This window comes from Eptatretus burgeri, chromosome 12 (genome assembly GCF_056783735.1).
Source record: "Eptatretus burgeri isolate ZD-2024b chromosome 12, Ebu_testis_v1, whole genome shotgun sequence".
NCBI classification, from domain to species: Eukaryota; Metazoa; Chordata; class Myxini; order Myxiniformes; family Myxinidae; genus Eptatretus; species Eptatretus burgeri.
Window position 1 is genome coordinate 34625639 of NC_140972.1, and position 21434 is coordinate 34647072.

At 44.7% G+C, this 21434-nt stretch overlaps 1 protein-coding gene across 3 annotated transcripts in view; it reads left to right on the forward strand.

Annotated features, from left to right (window-relative positions):
- The first annotated feature begins 273 nt into the window (after positions 1–273).
- LOC147015397 (SH2 domain-containing adapter protein D-like) overlaps positions 274–21434 on the forward strand; it is a 146974-nt gene continuing 125813 nt past the window's right edge. Inside the window, exon 1 of one of the 3 annotated variants that reach the window (XM_085850111.1) lies at positions 274–1059. In XM_085850111.1, coding sequence (XP_085706237.1) covers positions 604–1059 — 456 coding nt within the window. In that variant the 5' untranslated portion in view covers positions 274–603. The remainder of the gene's footprint in view (positions 1060–21434) is intronic. The other 2 variants (XM_085850110.1, XM_085850112.1) reach the window with 2 other exon arrangements.

The following is a 21434-nucleotide window of genomic DNA, read 5'->3' on the forward strand; positions in this document are numbered from 1 at the left end:
CTGAGTTTCAGGGCCGAATTGTTGTTTTTTTTCGAATTTTCCTCCAAACCTGTCCAATGTAGCCAAAACCGTATGTGCTAATTAGCATTGTACAATACATGCTGGCTTCATGATAGAGACAGTGGCAGAAATGGTGGTCGTACTCAGTTGGTTTTGCTCGGTGTACATTGCATGGAACCCACCTGCCGCTTTCTGAGACTCTCATTGCGTCCTCCCCCAGATCCTCCCCATCTTTCCCCTATATGGGTTCTTCGGCGCCTCGCTCTTCCAGCCCTGGCTGTCGCTCCTCTTCTCCGCAGAGCACTCCCCTTTTCCTGGACCCCGCCTCGTCCTGTCCTGGCGCCGCATGCTGCGCACCCAATCCCAACACAAGCGCAGAGCGAACGAGAGGCATAGAGCACGCGCTGCGACCCCAATCCTAGCACAAGACCCGTGGAACCCTTCTGCGTCTTGCATGCACACGACCTCCCTCTCACCCTCCTACACACCTCTGGACTCCCCTTTCCTCAGCTGCCCTCCCAACCCCTCCCTCCTGGAGCTGCTGCCGCTGGCTCATGAGTTCCGAGCGCAGCGTGCCCCGGCCGGGGATCAGGCACTCCGGGCATGGCCAAGTGGCTCAAGGAACATCTGGGGTTGGGACCGAAGCGTATTCCCCCGCAACCCCCAAAGCCTGACTATACTCGTAAGGGATCTGCGGCAGCAGCAGTTGGGGAGCTGGCTGTGCCCTTAACCGGTCCTGGCGCAGACCTGCTAACTGTGTACCGAGCCCAAAAGGACATGGACTTTGAAGACCCTTACAATGGTCCCTGCTCCGGAGCCCTGCAGAGGCTCAAGCTGGTAGGTGGAGCAGGTGGTTCTGCAAGTCCTGGGTCCAGTGTAGAACAGGACTCCAGCGATGGGGTCCAACCGCAAGGAACACAAGGATCAGAGCTCAAGGTGCTGGCTCACAAACGAAGGCTCATCAAAGTGGAGGCTGTGGTGCCGAAGGGACTCAAAAACGACACCGGCAAGGTTGAGAGCGATGCTGGAGAGGAGAACGGGAAAAGCAAGGAGGAGAAGGTGAGCTTGCAGTTTGTGGGGTTGGGATGTGGGTTGGAGGGGAGTAGTTATAAGGACAAGGAAAATTTCAAAGGTTCTCGATTCAAGACAACCACGTGCGAATCAGCTGCAGTTTATCTTTCAGGGATAAGGGTGATGTGGATTCAAAGTTTCAGAGTCAGCACGTGAGTTCACTTTTTTAACTTAGACCTTACGGAGTCGATCCTGTGATTCTCTTCGCAAAATGAGTCCATGCTTGTGTTTGGGTCCTGCGGTCGGGATTAAATTTTTTCTCTACATACTCTGGTGAGAAAGGTTGCACATTTGATGTAATAAATTTGGTGAGACTCGACATGGAGTAGTATGGGAGTCGATGTTATTCCTCCGCGAATGATGCTCAATCACTTTGGCACATCAACGTATATACACGTGGAGGTGAAAAAGTTTCACCCATTTCAAGCAAGAGGTTTCAGAACCAAAAGCATAACTTTTATTCCAGTTGCATCAAGAAACTCACCCACCCCTGGGGAAAATGTGTGGCATTGCCTCAAAACGACAGAGAATAGGATGACCATCTGTGCTGAGCTTTCGCTTCATGGTAGATGAAAGTAAAAAGTGTTTTGAAACAATCTCATATCTTTTCCTTGTGAGTTTCAAATCTTAGAAAGAATCCACGTCAAAGTACTGAATTCATATCAAAGCGCTGTTTAATTTTTCTTTTTTTAGCTTTCAAGGCAACACGAGGAAACTAAAGGCAAGACGAGGGAATTTGATCTAAAAATGATCCTGCGTTGTCATCGTTTAGTAGAAAGACTCCAGAGAATTGGTAAAAGTGTCCAGCTCCGCCGATGCCCCCCCCCCCTTCGACGCCCCGTTCAATCGCTTCTCGCGTTTTTCCACATGTTTGGGAAGCATTTCAGGATTCTTACAAGAGACTTCATGATGTCTAAATGTTCAGACTTTGCATGTTTAAATGCTCAAGTGACACCCAGGGAGTGCTGTTGCAATGTTCATATGGAACATGTGCTTTCCGAAATGCTCGCACGAAACACACGACTTCACATAAGTGTTCGCAACACTAGCACTCCGATGTTTAAACGGTTATGATAATCCACGAGATTCCTCATTTTGACATGCTCATGACATCTTGATGGTCACAAGACGTGCGTGATATTTTCTTGAAATTATTTCATAATGCGTGGTCCGCACAACTGGACGCGTTCGCACAATCCTGGCCACGGCGTAAACAAAAACAGGCTGCCAAATGCAATTCTCGCACAGAGCTTTCCCCTACAGCCGAAAAACTTGCACTACGAGAAGTGAGCCTTCCCTAGGCGTGCCATCGTCTCTCTCACTGGTCTTTCCGTTCTTTGTACCGGCAGGAAAGGCAGGGCCGGGCGTGCTCAGGCCGCAGGGCCGAGGTCGGAGCCAGAGTGCTGGCAAGATGCAAAAATAAAGGCAGATTGTCTCACGTTGAATTACCATCAAGAACACACTAGAGATTATAAACTTCCGTGGAAATGAACAGATCTGGGATATGGAAAGAGAAGGGTGAAAACAGAGTGATTGCTCACCTTATAACTCACATTGCTGTAGAGTTGGAGTTTTAATTGCAAGATTGTTGCTCTGACTGTTTCCTTTCATTGTGCGTCAGTCATTACTCCTGCTGTTTGCTTTTGTACTCTTCATTATTCAGCACTCATACTTGGGTCATTATTCACGTTTGTATTCTTCATTTGCAGTGGTATGCTTTTTTTTTTGCATACAGTCAAGGCTCCTGGAAGAGCTAGAACACAGAACGGATCAGGAAGCAACATGACAAAAAGGAACAGCATAAAAGGGAAGGGGGAAATGCCGTCGGGCCAAGGGAGAAAATAGAGGGAGACAGACAAATAAGGGATTGCGGGTAATGATTATGGGTAGGGGAGAATGCAAGGGGTGGATAAGATTGATACCGAAGCAAAAAAATTTTTGGGGGAGGGCGGGGGGTGGTTTAATGGGTGTAGAAAAGATCATGGTTTGGGATGGGGAATGATCTGAGATGGTGGTGAAAAGCTGTCTTGAAGACTTGGAGGGAGGAAAGGAATACAGTATTTTAAGGTCTCCAGTCATTTAAAATAAGATTTTTCTATGAAGGAAAATGTTTGTGGCCTATGAAGCCACATCATAGATGCATAAATTAATCTTGAAGACCTTAGGTGGTGGAGGTTGCTTGTGTACAAGGGTCTTGTGAAGAGGAGGAGGAGGAGGAATTCAGGAAGGACAAAGTTTTTTTTTTTTCTATGAGCACACTGGGTTATATTGAAGAGACTGGAATAACATTCTGTTCAGTGTTGGTTTAAATCTGGTTGAAGGCCACAGGATTAAGGTATAATGAAGAACTAGTCTTCCTCATGAAGACTGCCATCGAACTGTGTTGGCAGACAAAACGGCATTCGTCTTTTGCCCCGACGAGGGATTAACACCTGAAGCATCAGCTTCTCCTTGCTTCCCACAGCGGTTAGCAAATCGAAGTCTACTTTCTGTTGATTCCATCCAGCAGGATTAAGGAATTGGCTCTAAGCTTCTGAAAACTGACAAGAGTCTCAGGAGAATTACCAAGTTGTTATTGGATTTGTCAGTCAAAACCTATCTGGCTCACAAATGACCTTTGGAGAGAAGAAGGCAATCTGCCTGCCCTGCCTGGTGTTGTACACTAGCAAATACTACCCGTTGCTTCGCTGACCGGAACATTAAGAGAGAGGGGAGGAGGGAAAAAAAAAGAATGGGGAGAGAGCGAGAGGTGGGGGAGGGGGGAAGAGGGGGAATGGTGATGGGGAGGGGAAAGAGGGAGGATGAGTTGGGGAGCGAGGAGGGGAGGGGAAGGGAAGGCAGCATGAGGAGTAGAGAAGGAAGCATACTGGGGCATTACCAGGGTGAAAGTGCTTTCAATCGTCGATTGCGGACGTGAACTTGTTGCTGTTGCAGACTTTGGTTTCTTTGAATCTGCATTTTCAACCATCACTATTGGTCTCTCTCTCTCTCTCTCTCTCTCTCTCTCTGTCTCTGTCTCTGTCTCTGTCTCTGTCTCTGTCTCTGTCTCTGTCTCTGTCTCTGTCTCTGTCTCTGTCTCTGTCTCTGTCTCTCTCTCTCGTTTGGTTTTCAAATGTTTTAGAATATCGGACATATTACAGTGATGAACAATGTGTATTGAACAAAGTGAGCATGGAACTTTCAGACTGTCTTCTTTAGCCTTCTCAAAATAGTTCCAAGCTGCACTTCTGGACCTTTTGAACGACATGTTGTGAAAACTTTAGCAGTCAATATAATGCCGACCCCTCCATCAGCAAAGCAATTGGCACGCTTTACCAGCCACTGTAAATGTCTTGCTTTTCATTTGCAAGAGAGTTGCTTTTTGCTGCTATATTGCAAACGGGACACTCCAGGGGCATGTTCCTTTTCAGTTAATATATTATCAGGCCATGTGTAACTGGATCATGCCCAACAGGGACAAAACAAAATTTCCCTGAAAAAGAAACGCTTCTTTCTGTGGTCAGAATTACTCTGAATCGACGTCGATTCCTGATCGTTACTCAATAACTTTCAATTCCGTACTTGGAATCGAGTTTAGTACGTTGGAATCTATTCTGCCCACCACTGTTAAGCACTTAGCAAAGCACTCCAACAAAACAGTTTATAAGGAATGGCGAGCTGGGTCAGACAAAACACTGTCTGGAGACGACTGGAGATGTTCGGAGTGTCAATCAATGTGTGAATTGGACAAATAGACACTGTTTTAGCAGTTGGAACTATTGCTAAGTTCAATTCAGCAGTTTAAAATTTGAAATTCGTTTCTGATTAAGAGATTCTGGAGCTTATCTCATTTCAGCTGTCATGCTTATAAACATCCAGAGCATTATGTGGGAATGTTAGGGGGAGGTGGGTAGGGGGTTTTGAAAGAGGTAAGCATGTGGTGAGGTGATGGGAAGGCAGAGGTGTGGGGGATCATTAATTACGATTCATACTGTCGCAAAATGATTCTGCATAGAATAACAGTAAAGATGGAAACAAAATAATGTCTGAAATATATTTTCTACCGGTCATACTACAAACAACACCCGGAGATGAACACCGCCCAGACACATGTTTTGTATGCCATGTCTGGTGATAAACACTATCCGGAGACAAGTGCCACCTGGACACATCTGGAGACAAACACTGCCCAGACATGTTGAGAGACAAACGCTGCCAGAACACGTCCAGAGACAAACACCGCCCGGACACGTCCTGAGAAAAACACTGCCTGGACACATCCGGAGACAAACGCCACCCGAACCTGTCTAGAGACAAACACCACCCAGACACGTTCGGAGACAAACACCGCCCGGACACGTCGGAAGGTAAGCACCCTCCAGACACATCGGAGACAAACACTGCCCGGACACATCAGGAGACAAACACCACCTGGACACATCAGGCGAAAAACATCATCCAGACACGTCCGGAGACAAACACTGCACGGATACTTCCACAGACAAACACCGTCCGGAGACAAACACCACCCAGACTTGTCCAGAGCCAAACACCACCCAGACTTGTCCAGAGCCAAACACCGCCCAGACACGTCTGGAGACAAACACCGCCCGGACACGTCCAGGGACTAACATCGTCTGGAGACAAACACCGCCCAGACATGTCCGGAAATAAACACGACCCAGGGATAAACACTGCCCGGACACGTCGGAAGGCAAGCACTGTCCGGACGCATCAAAAACAAACACTGCCCGGACACATCGGGAGACAAACACTACCCAGACACGTCCGGAGACAAACACCACCCGGACACGTCCAGTGACAAACACCGCCCAGACACGTCCGGAGATAAACACCGCCTGGACCTTTCCAGAAACAAACACTGACAATCTGTCAACTTCTGACACAATCGGTCAACTTCCCGACTGGGATCACAACCAACGGTACTCCATCTCTTCTGGATCTGATTTTGACCAATTTCCCTGAAAATATCTGTTGTTCTTCCTTTGCTCCAATCAGTTCATCTGACCACATGCTTGTCAAAGTAAACATCTCTCTGGCTATTATTAGAGAATCACCTCAGCATCGTCGATTTCTTGCATTTCAAGCAGCCATCAAACTTCTAGGCTGGTCTCCCATCTCTACTTTCTCTGACACAAACTCATCCTGGGATTTCTTTCAAAAAACCTTGCTCTCTCTCTCTCATGCACAGATTTATCCCCTCTCGTCTTCAGTTGTCCTACCGTTCCTCCCGCCCATGATACACTGAAGTTAGTGGTGAGGCAGTTGTTCTGAAACAACTTGCCTTCACCTCATGGAATGCAAATCCAACTGAAGGCAATCTTAGTTCCTTCCACAAAGCTTGGAACAAGTGTGTGTCTAGCCTCAGCAGAGCCAGAAAATAACATCATTCTAATCTCAAGTCTGAACTCTCAAACTTGCCTCCCTCCTAAAAATCATGGTGCCATCTAGTTAAGTCTGTTTCTGGTGTATGTTCCCTCTCCATCCCTCCCTCACCTCAAATGGCCACACAGCTGACATTGCACATGAAAAGGCTGATTGCCTAAACTCCGTGTTTGCTTCTAAATCTTGTGTCCCAAACCAATCACTTTCTATACCCACCTTACCCAGTCACACCCAGCTGTTCCTGGACTCTGTGTCCTTTTCTCTTGACAAAGTGGAGAGTTTGCTGTCAAACCTAAACTGCTATTCTGCAACCAGTCCAGACTGAATCAACCCACGTGTCCTAAAAAACCTGCTCTGCTGCATTTGCTGAACCTCTCTTCTATAGTTACCCTCTCATTTGCTCAAGGTCATCTGCTGTCTGCTGGTAAATCAGCAAACATTATTGCTCTACATAAAAATGGTGCAAAAGCAGATCCCTGAAACTACAGACCATTGAGCCTTCTCCCAATCATCAGCAAAGTTATGGAATCCATCATCGCTTCAGACATTTAAACCTTCCTCTTCTCCAATGGCTTGATTTCCAATCATCAATTTGGATTCAGACCACGTTGCTCTATCCTGGATATGCTACTTCTGCTCTCCCAACAATGGGTGGAGGTCCTCAATGCCAGATATGAAATCGGAGCCATCTCCCTCGACATACCACATGCCTTCGATACGGTCTGGTACCCCGCGCTGCTCACCAAACTCCCTTCCTATGGTATCCAAGGCCATCTCCACTCATGGCTCACAGACTTCCTGTCCTGTCATAGCCAACATTTGGCCCTTGATGGAGTTCTCTCATCCCCTCTTCCTGTCCAGGCTGGCATTCCTCACGACAGTGTTCTGGGCCCTGTTCTTATTCTGATTTTCATCAATGATCTCTCAGACTCTCTGGAAAATCCTTTTTATCTCTTACTGATGACTCCATCCTGTGTCGTACCATCTGTTATCCCTCAGATCGGCATGCAGCAGCCTCTTCACTCTCTGCAGATCTGGATAAAATCACAAACTGGTCCATCACATGGAGCATGTCTTTCAATCCTGAGAAATCTCACACTCTCACATCTCTCCAAAAGGACCGTCTGGAACCCCACCCCATCTACTTTCTCAGCAATCCTCTAGATCAAGTCTTTTCTTTCAAGTTTCTGGGTCTCACTATCTGCCATGATCTTTCCTGGGAAAGCCACATTTCCAAGCTGGCCTCCAACGCCAGTTGCCGACTGGGCATCCTTCATCGTGCAAAGTCCTTCCTTGGCACACCTGAGCTCCTGACCACATACAAAGCTTTTGTCTGCAGCCTGATGGAGTGCTGCTCTCCCCTCTGTACTGGTGCTCCCACCTCTCAACTTTCAAGAGATGGTGTTCATCACCATCTCTTCTCTTCCTCCATCCCAAACCATGATCTTTTCTACCCCCATGAATCCAATCCAAACCCAGCTCCTTCAAATCCCCTGCTTCCCTTCCTGAAAGTCCCTGTCATGTAAGGTCCTGAAAGTCCCTGAAGTTTCCATCTTGTTTGCCCTGTGTACCCTGCCCCCATCCCTCTCCCTTCCACAGATATCCAAATGTCTCTGTTCCTCACTGTTTTGTCCTTCTCTCTCCCACCCCTCTTATCTCCTGCTCCCCTTGTTATACATTCTGTGTTAACTCTCATATGAGCCTCAACATTGTATACAAAAAAAAGAAAAGACGTCCAGAGTGTCAAACAATGTCTGAATTGGACAAATGAACACTTTTTTAGCAGTTGGATCTGCTGCTGAAGTAAATTCTGCAGTTTAAATTTTGAAATCCTTCTTCGGTTAAGAGATTCCAGAACTTATCGCATGTGCAGAAATTAAATAAAGCCATGAACACTGGCGTCTCCAAGCATTTATATGCATTGCGATGTACCCAGTGATTCCGAGGAAGGAAGATCAGGCAGTGGATGAAAAAAACAATTTTGAGCACTTTATTATTAAGAAACCATTGCAGGCTGTTCCAAGTCAAGGCATTATTGAGCAAGCCCCCCCCCCCCCAATGGCGAATTAAGACCCCAGCAGGCTACCTTTTACATTTAAGGTTTTTCAAGCAAAAATTGTGTGTGTGTGTGTGTGTGTGTGTGTGTGTGTGTGTGTGTGTGTGTGTGTGTGTGTGTGTGTGTGTGTGTGTGTGTGTGTGTGTGTGTGTGTGTGTGTGTGTGTGTGTGTGTGTGTGTGTGTGTGTGTGTGTGTGTGACATATGGCTGACTCAGGAGCTAACCAAGGATGATGCCATGGTAAAGGCTAATTAAATAAGGCCGTTAATAATCCTAAAAGGGATGTTTAAATTAACCCAAACACCCAATTTCAGTCATGCACTTCCTTGGAGTTCCCTGATTTTCAGGTTGCAAAGTTTCAGGTTGCTAGGTTTCATGGCTTTGGAGTTATGGAGGAGACACACTGACAGAGTGACTGACTGACGGAGTAACAGATGACAGACACTGACACTTATTATTATTATCGATATGTGATGCCAGTCAAGTGATGAAAGGTCACTAAGAAATACCAAACTTTACAGCGATCACAACGAGCTCATTTCATCAGGACTTGCTGTGGAAACTCCCTGAATAGGAAAGTGCTTTGAGATTCAATCAGTGAATTTTAAGCTGATGCAGACAAAACTTTCAACATTAATTGTGAACATGAAGCAATTTATCTAAAATTACGATTTCTGTGGTTTATTGAAAATTACCGCAGGATCCTGGACTTTTAGTTTCAACGACAGTGAGCCAGCGACTGAATGTCATTCCACTTGTCACGTACGAGTCACTTTGGCTTTTTCTGGCAATAATTTTTGGGGCTTCGCTCTTGCTCATCCATGACATACAGTAACTCTGCCCATGATTACATTTACATCCATAATACACTTGTCACTTGCTACCTTTTATATTTAAGGTATTTCAAGCAAAAAGTGTGTGTGTGTGTGTGTGTGTGTGTGTGTGTGTGTGTGTGTGTGTGTGTGTGTGTGTGTGTGTGTGTGTGTGTGTGTGTGTGTGTGTGTGTGTGTGTGTGTGTGTGTGTGTGCATTCAGGTACAGATCGATACTTCTTATTTTCCACATGTAATTTCTACTTTCTGCCTTGTCCTAAGTATAGAAGAAAAAATTTCAAAGCTCGAACAAGAACGTGAGATTAGGATGTATGATCATAATTCCCTCATATCCATAGTAACCATTATGATTTGTGATCGATAAATTGATGATACAATGAAAGATTTGAAGGATTCCTTCAGTTTTATTGTAATTTCTCATTGATATGAGAGCAAGAGAGAGTTAACAAGCTCCTCTAGAAATTGTTTAGGGATGTGGAATAAGATGGATACAGATGGTTGAATCCACGGTTTATGCCTTCTATGTCTATGAATGTCTAATCTGCCGTTAAAATCAAAATGCAAATATGCCAGGCACCCTTGGGACACCACAGATGCTTCTTCCCACATGACAGGGATCTAGTGCTGCCCCAGGCCTGTCAAGCCTCACACATCTGCTGTCTGTCATGGACATCTTTTTTCATCCTTGTACAGAACCTCCATGTCTTGGCTATTCCTTATCATAATGCTCTCTCTCTCTCTCTCTCTCTCTCTCTCTCTCTCTCTCTCTCTCTCTCTCTCTCTCTCTCTCTCTCTCTCTCTCTCTCTCTCTCTCTCTGCTTATCTCTCTCTGCTTATCTCTCTCTGCTTATCTCTCTCTGCTTATCTCTCTCTGCTTATCTCTCTCTGCTTATCTCTCTCTGCTTATCTCTCTCTGCTTATCTCTCTCTCTCTCTGCTTCTCTCTCTCTCTCTCTCTCTCTCTCTCTCTCTCTCTCTCTCTCTCTCTCTCTCTCTCTCTCTCTCTCTCTCTCTCTCTCTCTCTCTCTCTCTCTCTCTGCTTCTCTCTCTGCTTCTCTCTCTCTCTGCTTCTCTCTCTCTCTGCTTCTCTCTCTCTGCTTCTCTCTCTCTTTCTCTCTCTGCTTCTCTCTCTCTCTCTCTCTCTCTCTCTCTCTCTCTCTCTCTCTCTCTCTCTCTCTCTCTCTCTCTCTCTCTGCTTCTCTCTCTGCTTCTCTCTCTGCTTCTCTCTCTCTCTCTGCTTCTCTCTCTCTCTGTCTCTGTCTCTGTCTCTGTCCCTCTCTCTCTCTGCCCCTCTCTCTCTCTCTGCTCCTCTCCCTCTGTCCCTCTCTCTCTGTCTCTGCTCCTCTCTCTGTCTCTGCCCCTCTCTCTCTCTGCCCCTCTCTCTCTCTGCCCCTCTCTCTCTCTGCCCCTCTCTCTCTCTGCCCCTCTCTCTCTCTGCCTCTCTCTGCCCCTCTCTCTCTCTGCCTCTCTCTCCTCCTCTCTCTCTCTGCCCTCTCTCCTCCTCTCTCTGTCTCTGCCCCTCTCTCTCTGCTCCTCTCCCTCTCTCTCTGCTCCTCTCCCTCTCTCTCTGTCTCTGCCTCTCTCTCTCTCTCTCTCTGCTCCTCTCTCTCTGCTCCTCTCTCTGTCTCTGCCCCTCTCTCTCTGCCCCTCTCTCTCTCTCTGCCCCTCTCTCTCTGCTCCTCTCCCTCTGTCCCTCTCTCTCTGTCTCTGCTCCTCTCTCTGTCTCTGCTCCTCTCTCTGTCTCTGCCCCTCTCTCTCTCTGCCCCTCTCTGTCTCTGCTCCTCTTCCTCTGTCCCTCTCTCTTTTTCTGATCCTCTCTCTGTCTGTGCCCCTCTCACTCTCTCTTCCTCACTCTCTCTCTGCCCCTCTCTCTCTCTGCCCCTTTCTCTCTGCCCCTCTCTCTCTGCCCCTCTCTTCTCTGCCCCTCTCTCTCTCTGCCCCTCTCTCTCTGCCCCTCTCTCTGTGCCTCTCTCTCCTCCTCTCTCTGTCTCTGCCCCTCTCTCTCTCTCTTGCTCTCTCTCTCTCTGCCCCTCTCTCTCTCTGCCCCTCTCTCTCTCTGCCCCTCTCTCTCTCTGCCCCTCTCTCTCTGCCCCTCTCTCTCTCTGCCCCTCTCTCTCTCTGCCCCTCTCTCTCTCTGCCCCTCTCTCTCTGCCCCTCTCTCTCTGCCTCTCTCTCCTCCTCTCTCTGTCTCTGCCCCTCTCTCTCTGCTCCTCTCCCTCTCTCTCTGCTCCTCTCCCTCTCTCTCTGCTCCTCTCCCTCTCTCTCTGCTCCTCTCCCTCTCTCTCTGCTCCTCTCCCTCTCTCTCTGCTCCTCTCCCTCTCTCTCTGCTCCTCTCCCTCTCTCTCTGCTCCTCTCCCTCTCTCTCTCTCTCTCTCTCTCTCTCTCTCTCTCTCTCTCTCTCTCTGTCTGCTCCTCTCTCACTCTCTCTCTTCTTCCTTCTGCTCCTCTCTCTCTCTCTCTCTCTGCTCCTCTCTCTCTCTCTCTCTGCTCCTCTCTCTCTCTCTCTCTGCTCCTCTCTCTCTCTCTGTCTCTGCCCCTCTCTCTGTCTCTGCCCCTCTCTTTCTGTCTCTGTCTCTCTCTGTTATACACTTGTACCTGTGTGCAAACATACTTGGACAACTGTATTCAGGAATGCCTTCAACATTTATTACCAGAATGATTTTTCTCGGTATAGACTTGTACTTGTGAGGAGGATTTATGATCTTACTCACTCAGTGCATGAAGCTTACCTGATTTTTACTGTAAATGTCGAGGCTCATTGAAGAGCAGAACAACAGAGTATGAAAGGCCAACTGACAAAATGAAGTGAAGGATAAACACGTTGACAAGAATGTGTGGCAGGATAACAGTGTGAAGAGGGTAGTTGGGAGGTTAAAGGGGACCATTGTCGACAGCAGATGTGGATATATAGCTTGATAGCAGAAATCCGAGAGATAATGAGGTGGCGGCAGGTTGTAGATTTGAATGAGTTGAGGGGGAGAGTATAAGACAACAGACACAGGAAGGAAGTTTCACAAGCAAGAGAAAAGGTGACAAATTAATAGAGGTTAGCAAGAAGCTCTTACTAAGAGAAGATGACAAGGTAAAGGCTGCTGGTGGAACATATGCAACGTTAATGGTCCAGTGGTTGGGTAAAGTGGTGAAAATGTGGGTGAATCAACATATTCTAAGAGAGACGGTAAAAGCCTCCAAGGTCATGACCCTTTTTCAGTGAGCAAGAAGCAGACTCTGAGGCTTCGCTTCCCGTGGAGAGATACCAATGACATGGAGGGATTATGATTAGATGCTATAGTGACATGAAATGATGAAGACCATTGTTTATAAACTCCTGATAATGTGCTTGAAAAGGCTAAGATGGAGAGGCGTCGTGGAGGAGGTAAGGGTCATCTTTTTGGACTAAAATCACTGCTTAAAGAAGATAGTTTTGGAAATGTGGTGGGAGGCTGGGCACTATGGTATGCAACTTTTAATACTTTTAATGTCAGGTGTTTCACCCTTAAAGACCACTTCATCCTCACCAATGTACCATCTAATCTTTTGAAAGTATCGGTGCTGCTGAAGCAGTCTCTTGGCAAGAGTTACGGTGGAGGGTTTGCCATTGCCTTTTCAGCATCATGACCACTTCAGCAGAGGTAAATTAGCTTTATCATAATTAGAACCAAGTCGTGAACTTTTGTGAGGATTGCAGGTTTAATGTCGTGTTCGTACGGAATGTAAATGCTTTGATATCTTGGTGAGGAAGCATCATCAGCCACCACCTAAAAGCGGTAAGTTTGCCAAATTGCAGTGATTTACAGCACTGCATAATAAATTAATTAAAAAATTGTTACCAAAAATCATTCATCAATAGAGGTGCAAACACATGTCATTCTTCAGATGGAAGAAAAGCCATCTGTCCAATATGTATATCGTTTGTGGAGGATAAAGATCCCACACGTCTCTCAAAGGCGACGAGGCCATTCTGTACCGCTAACCCTAACCCTAACAGCAGGATAGCCCAGGAAAGAACCTCTCTTGGGCAAGCTTCAACTGTCATCATAATGTTTCGCAAGCAGAGCTATTCATCAATGTGTGCGCCGTTCATGGATGAACGTTAGACTGGGTGGTCTCATCTGCCAGCGTGAGTTGGTGGACGTTAAAGATCCCATGGTGTCCTTCGTGAAGAGTAGGTGAGCCATTGTCGACAACCTGTCCAAATTTTATATACCTGCTCCAACTTAAAGGAGGCATTGCGTGAGCAGCACAGCCATGCCCCCCTCCCCCCTCGCAAATGATGCTACCTGCAGCCATGTGCTGCATACCAAAAGGCAGAGGTATAATTTGACAAAACTCCTCCTTCTGTCTCAATTTCTTTTTATTTACATCTATAAAATTATAAAGAAGAGGCATAACATGAATATAAGGTATTCCTGTCGAAGAGACAAAACCTGCTAATGTACTTTCAATTCTGTGAGATGCATTGAGGGCATTCTCTGCCAGCTGTCGAGTTACCTAGGGAAGGTCATTGTCATCATCAGGCATGTCACGGTCCGATAGCCTCGTTCCATGACAATCCCAGGTAGTGTGGTATTATGGTATCTTTCACCTTGTGCGAGGGCATCGTCGTGGGCACTTCCAGTCTTCAGTAGGTTCTGTGAATACCAATATACTGCTGCATCGATGACTCAATGTCAGCTGTATGTGCTCACTTGCTGCTGTAAGATGTGCAACTTGGCATGCTGCTTGATTGGTGATGTGGTCCTGTGATCAGATTCTCGGGATATGTCCCACTGCTCGCATGTCAAAATGATCGATGCGTGTGTTCGTAGTAGAAGTGGTGTCCACATCTCACAGCCATGGCAGAAAATCGGGATTATCAGAGCTCTGTACAGCCACAGCTTCAGTCGTTGGTTTGCAGGAGACTTCCAGATGGTGGACAGTGAGGCTCGTGTTGACTGAGCAAGGGCAGCATGATGGCGGATCTCTGTCATGGAGTCTCCAGTCGAGGTTTCTCTCGAACCAATAAATTAAAATTGAATCACTCTGTCTGCAGTGATTGATGTCGAAAGCTATTGTAGGTGGGAGTGTTTCACGTCTAATAGACTGCATTTTGCTCTTGAGACGGCTCACTTCAAGCCATAGAAATGGAAGCAGGCCTGTCAAATTACTGTAAGGCAGCAACAGGTATGTCTGCTCATTCAGCAATCAAGACCACATCATCTGCATAATCCTTGTGCTGTATAAAAGTGACACTGGGCTGCTAGAGCTGAATATTCATTCGAGGTCACCAGCGCATCCTCAGGACCTCTAAGTGAAATGAAGAACTAGTTTTGCTCTCGCATCAAAGCTAGCGTCAGTGCTGAGTTAGGCCGACAAAAAAAGGACGGAAATTGCATGGATAGCAACTGCGGACCATTAAAATGCCATGGAAGGTGGGGTGGGGGAGGGTAGTTTGTGAAAGAGAAGAAGTGTAGTATATTATTTCTTCTCCTCCTCTTCTTAAATATATGTTTCCTTACCCCTTACAGTTACAAAAACTTCAATGCAGGAGGCCATTAGGCACAAAACATGTGCTAGTATTCCCAACTTGAGATTGATTGTCCGTACTCTATCCTTTTAGATGCTGACATCAAGCAAGGAAGCAGCACGTATCATTTTAAAGGTCTTTTGTATGACAGCCGGGGTTTAAACTCCACAACCTCCCAGATTCAGAGCAGATGCTTTAACCATGCGAGTTCTTCTTAAACATTACCTGAAGGCTGAGAATTGATTGTCTTGATGTTCAACTTGTCAGTTGCAATGGTGCGGTTGTGCCAGACACTATGTTCGTCAGGGTGCATATCCCTTAGGTATTCTTGGCCACAATTTCCTGAGCGGTCTGACAATAATATTCTGATCACCATTCTATCAACCACACGTCTCCCAGAAGATCCGTGGAATGCGCGGTTACGCTGATCGATTGTCCATTGTTCTGGCCACTGCGATAAACTCAGAATGCGTCTCTGCTCGGCGTTTGATCCAGACCTTGGAGAATGCCTTTGCAACTGTGCTGAGTGAATTATTTAATAAGAATTATTCTATTTTTTTTTTTTATAGTAATTTTTTTTTATCCCATTTATTTATTTTCTTTGTGGCTGAAATGCTTTGAAACCTTATGAATCCCATGCTTGGTAATGTTGGTCAAGAGCAAGTGACAGTCTGAAAAAGATTAATGACTATGTATATATCTATCTTTAATTCCAGCAATCTGTGTGTGTGTGTGTCTGTCTGTCTGTCTGTCTGTCTGTATGTGTGTGTCTGTCTGTGTGTCTGCGACCGCTGTTTCCCGACAACCACTGGTCCGATCTAATTGAAACTTGCCAGGTATATTGCTGGGGACCTGAGTATGTGCCTTTTCAAGGTTTGATATCAATTGGACAATTGTTTCCCAAGTTATGGCCATTTATTTATCAACCGATGACAGGACGGTGCCATGACGTCACGATTGACGTCACAAGTCTTCTTTTTTCTTTTTTTTCCCCCACAATTGACGTCACAATGTATATATATATATATATATATATATATATATATATATATATATATATATATCGAGTCAAGGCTCATGGAAGAGGGAGTACACTAAACAGATCAGGACATAACATGATGCACAAGGAACAGTAGAGGGAGAGACCGGGATCTACGGTATATATACGAGGCAATAACTGATAGTTTAAGGAGATTTTATGACAATGTACAGGTAGTGGACAAACAAATGGAAACACCTGCGTAAATGAGGGACACCAAGCAACGGCTTCCACACAGGTGTGGCCCATGTGTTAACATACCAGCATGCTTTGTGTCAGGTATAAAAATGATGCACAGGCCTGGTTGCCTATAATTATGGCTAGCATGGCTGTAAGAGGAGACCCCCTCTAATGCCCCCATCCACAGAGCACGTGTGGTCTCCCAATGGTTTGATGAGTACAACACCGATGTTATCCATATTATGTCATGGCCTTCTCAGTCACCAGATCTGAACCAACTCGAGCATTTATGGGATATTCTGGAACGACACCTGAGACGGCGTTTTCCACCTCCATCAACCAGGTGTGAGTTGATTGACTTTCTCGTGGAAGAATGGTGCCACATCCCTCCTACAGAATTCCAGACGCTGGTGGTCTCTATGCCATGGCGTGTACTGGCCGCATGTGGTGGCCCAACGCCCTATTATGTGACTTTACATTGGTGTTTACATACTTTTTGTCCACTGCCCCTATGTTTGAACCTGTATGTCGCAAACTGATGTTCTCTCAACAGGATTGTTATTAAATTCCATCAATCAGACTACACTGCACATCTCTACTCATTCCATGGATGTTGCAATTTGGTGACATACTGTTTTAGAAGGGATTTTGAATAAGAAAAACACCTTTTTTTGAGCTCGTACTTCACACGACATCTCCAACATTGATCCTGGATCCTGCATTCAGCCTTGAGTTACTTTCAACCACATTTCTGCCAACAAACAACTCAAGCACCAACTCATTCATGATTGTGATTGCTGCCACAAGTCTTTCATGCTGGAGCTACCAGAACGTTATGAATCCAAAGTTTCATGATATGGTTTCAGTATTTGCGAGTAGTTTCAGAATGAAGTCATACATCCACTGAATTGGCTGTTTTCTTTAGAAAGCAAGAGTTGTAACCGGTACAGCCTCGTTTAGATAAGATATTCAACAAATATGATCCATTTTATTTCATTTTAGGGACCCCTTGCTTGCAGCACCATTCAATCTGATGTCTATGTGATTATCATTAGATCCTCGTGGAGGATCTCTAAGTCTTACTCATGTTGTTGTTCTTGTGGACTTTTTACATCCTCGTGGAGGATCTCTAAGTCTTACTCACGTTGTTGTTCTTCATCTTCTTCTTGTGGACTTTTTTGGTTTCACAGCCTACAGTTTTCATCGTAACTTCCTGAAACTTGGCATATATATGTAAAAATTCCCTGCGCAGAGAGTAACCATCTCCCATTTTGAAAATTCCTCCGAGAAAAAAAAGTTATGACGTCAAAATATCTCCGCTAATGGAAATCACCTAAAAAAAATTATCTCTGAAACTCGGCAAGCTTTTTGAATTCTGTTTGTGGGAATCGAACAGGGCATTAGCAGAGATGAATTAACGCACATATGATGCATCACTATGACGTCATATCAATTTTTATGACGTCATTCCTATTTTTTGACATTTTTTTGTTTCACAACCCAGAGTTTTCATCGGATCTTCGTGAAACTTGCCATGTATATGCAGAAAGCCCACGTGCAGGCAGTAACCATGTCCGATTTTGGAAATTCTTCCGAGAAAAAAAAAGTTGACGTCATAATGTCGCCACTAATGGAAATTGCCCATACCATTATCTCCGAAACTAGGCAAGCTGTTTGAATTTTGTTTGCGGGAATCAAGCCAGGCATTAGCGCAGATAATTTATCGCAAACCTGATACATCACAATGATGTCATATTCGTTTTTATGACGTCATCATCATTAAGAGGATGAGGATCTTTGCTCATTTGAGCTTGTTAGTATAACTATTTACTGTATAACGTGATGTCCCACTTGAGACTCAATATTGGACTCATTATTGACAAAAAGCAGAAAATTAGAGTACATTGCTAATGGTAGGCCTCACATATACAAGATATTTGGCCAGGATGCCAGTCCAATACTCACAACAAAGATGTTTTCCTGCAGCCCAAGATTGATGTGCTTGATGATCTTGCTTTTGGGTTATCTAAACTACTTTAGGTTAGAATCCCGACCGAGAGATAAACGATCACACTGGTGTTTGGGTGATTAATGAACGTTTGCACTGTCCATTGGAAGGAGATTAAGCTGAAGGACCTGGCTGTCAAAAGTAGGGGGCATTGGTGGACCTTAGTGACCTTCCGGCGTCCTTCACGGAGTGTAGGCGTGTTATCGCCAGCACCCAGAAAACTGCCACCTTCAATGGAAAATCAGGCCTGCTCAGGCATGTCATAATATACTTGGGCCAAAAGCTTGGGTCCCTGGCTGAGAGATGCAAGGTGGGAATTGTTGTGGCTGCCGTTAAAGTAGTCATTCACATGCAAGTTTAAATTATATTCAATCATTTTTGCATGGAGGAATTGTTTGCAGATGTGATCCAAAAAGATAACGAATGTTATGCATCAAATTTAAAGAATTCTCCTTGAAAATGCTTGCGTGGTTCAAATTTTACCTCCATTTTTTCATCACCAAGTTTGGATGTAATCTTCATAGGGAATCATTACCTGACTGTTTCTAATTAATTATATGTCCATTTAAACTGACTGTATGGTCTTCTTGATCTAAACTTTTGCATTATCCACTCTACCACCTTCTTTGTTGTCCCATTTGCTTGTGATCATTGTTACAAATGATCACACCAACTTTTTTGTAAACAAAGGACAGGTGAAACTCGAGCCACCCTTGAACTCATACATTGCCTGCTATCACTTCTCAAAATCAATTTTGAAGCAAAATTTCATTGATTACCTCCACCACTGAAGGTGAAGGAGGTTATATTTTCACCCCTTTTCTGTATGTTTGTTTGTTTGTGTGCAGGATATCTCAAAAAAGTTGTGGACGGATTCGGACAAAACTTGTGGATAGGTTGGGTGTGTGACCATGGCAAATTGATTCGATTTTGACGAAGATCCGAACCTGGAACTGGATATGAGTTATTTATTTTTTAAAGTGATTTGTCACCATTGAGAGATGGGGCCAAAAACGATGTCTCACGATATCTCAAAAATGTATTGGGACCGATATGTTCTCGTGGATCAGGTATTACGGGGGCAGAGGTATGCGCTCTACCGAGTGCCCTTCTAGTTTATTTTTGTTTCTCTTCACTGTAATAAGCAATGTAACCCATCATAAATTTTGTCTGGAGAGGTCATTTGAATGGAGAAAAGGAAGGATTGGAGGAGAAACAAAAAAACAAGACAATAATTGGAGGAGACAGAGGTTAAGTCAAACCATCTATCCTTCATGATGTTTGGTCAATCATCCTTACCATTCTATCTCTCTCTGGCTTTAACATCACCCACACAACCCTTTGTATATGCACAACAAATTGGTCCACAACTTGCCTGTTGTAAATAACAATTAGTGCTGGCAGGATTGCTCAGGTGCCATCACTTGCTCCTGTGGTGTATACCTACGTGCTATGGGTTCGATTTCTGATGATGTCAGTGAAGCACAACTGCCATTCTTATACACTACCTGAAGAGGGCACTGTATTTTGAAGTACACTGTCTGATGGGTATATAAAACCGGGTTGGACAATTTTCATCTTGGTTGTGAACATTATTCAAGATAATATGGTAATGCGTCAAGTGAAGTAAAGTGATAAATTAAGTTGAGATGTGGATATGGCAACAGGCATGACAGGACACAAGTCCTCCTCTGTCATCGGTCATTTTCTTGTGTTCTTGTAAATGCATTGAGACCTGCGTTGGCCTCTTTACAGTATTCTGATCTGAATCCCTGGCAGTTGGTGCAAGGGATCCAGGTCCAAATCCCATATATCATCTGTGTTTGTCCATTGCCTAATAATGTCCCTGGAAAAGTTTACGAATGTCTTTGTCCTTCATGTCCATGATTTATGCACAGACTCTATGGTAAACCTTAGGTCAATCCCCCCCAAAAAATTTTTTAAGTCTTTTCAATTTCTCCATCTCGTACACCCCTTCCTTTGGGAGTGGAAGGGTCGTATTATCCTCTCTGGGGTAAGTAGATTATAGTATATCTAGGCTTGGGTATGTTAGTCTGTGGGGGATGTGATAAGCATATAATGCCTCAATAACGTCGGGTTTCCTCTCTTTTAGTTTAGTGTTAAATAGCAGCAGCAACTTTTTAAAAATGTAATCACACGTGTTTGTGGTTTATAATATTTTTATTTATTTCTGGTGGAGGTGCCCCACAAAACGCCACGATAAGCTATTTATATATGTTCACAGGGTTTTTCTCCAAGGAGGAAAATCCTCTTGGGGAGCAGAGATATTATTAGTATTATAATATTGTTTTGTAATAACATTAATATTATGCTGTTATCATTACCTCCACCACCAAAGGTGGAAGGAAGTTATGTTTTCATGCCTGAAGCTGTCTGTTTGTTTGTGTGGAGGATATCTCAAAAAGTTGTGTATGGATTTGGATTAAATTTTGTGGACAGGTTAGGTGTATCGCAAGGACGAATCGATTTGATTTTGGTGAAGATCTGAATCCGGATGTGCATATGAGAGTTATTTAATTTTTAATGTGATTCTTCACCATTGAGAGATTGGGCCAAAAGCGATATAGTGGAGTATAGCATGATATTTCAAAAATGTATTGGGCTCGATATGTTCTCGTGGATCAGGCATAACGTGGCAGAGGTATACACTCTACCGAGTGCCCTTCTAGTTTGTGGTGTTATTCTACACCGCTCCTTCCCAATTCCATATCCATGCAATGCATGACATCATCGCCAGGCACCAAAGGAAGGGAGTACTCGGTTTTTACTCCGTTTTCTTGTTACCCTCGCTGAAGGAGAGGGTATTGCATTTGGGTGTGTTTGTTTGTTTGTCCGCACAGAACTTTCGTATTTTTCTCCGCAACCGCTTGGCGGATTGACACTAAATTTTTACCATTGGTGCGACTACTCATGTAGACTGTTTGAATGAAAATTATCATTATAGGTCATGTGGTGTGATAGCCATGTTGGAAAAACGGAAAAATTTTGGACCTCTGTATCTCTGAAACCGCATCAAGAAAAAAAATTGAAACTTGGCATATAGCAAGTACTCCTCAATAACAATGAGTGTGGTTTTTTTATGACATCATAGGTGTCTTCATTATGATGTCATAATTGTATGTGTAGAACACTACATCCGAGCAGAATGAAAAATTTTGAGGGTCATCTACAGATGAAATGGTTCACAAAATATTTTAGATGACGTCATCAGTCACGTGATTCAGCAGCCATATTTTTTTTTTTGGAAAAAAAAAACCTTCAAAATTCTTCTCTGAAATGGCTGAACTGGTCATCACTGCCGGTAGTTATAAAGTGGCAGTTCTAATTATGTCTCTTA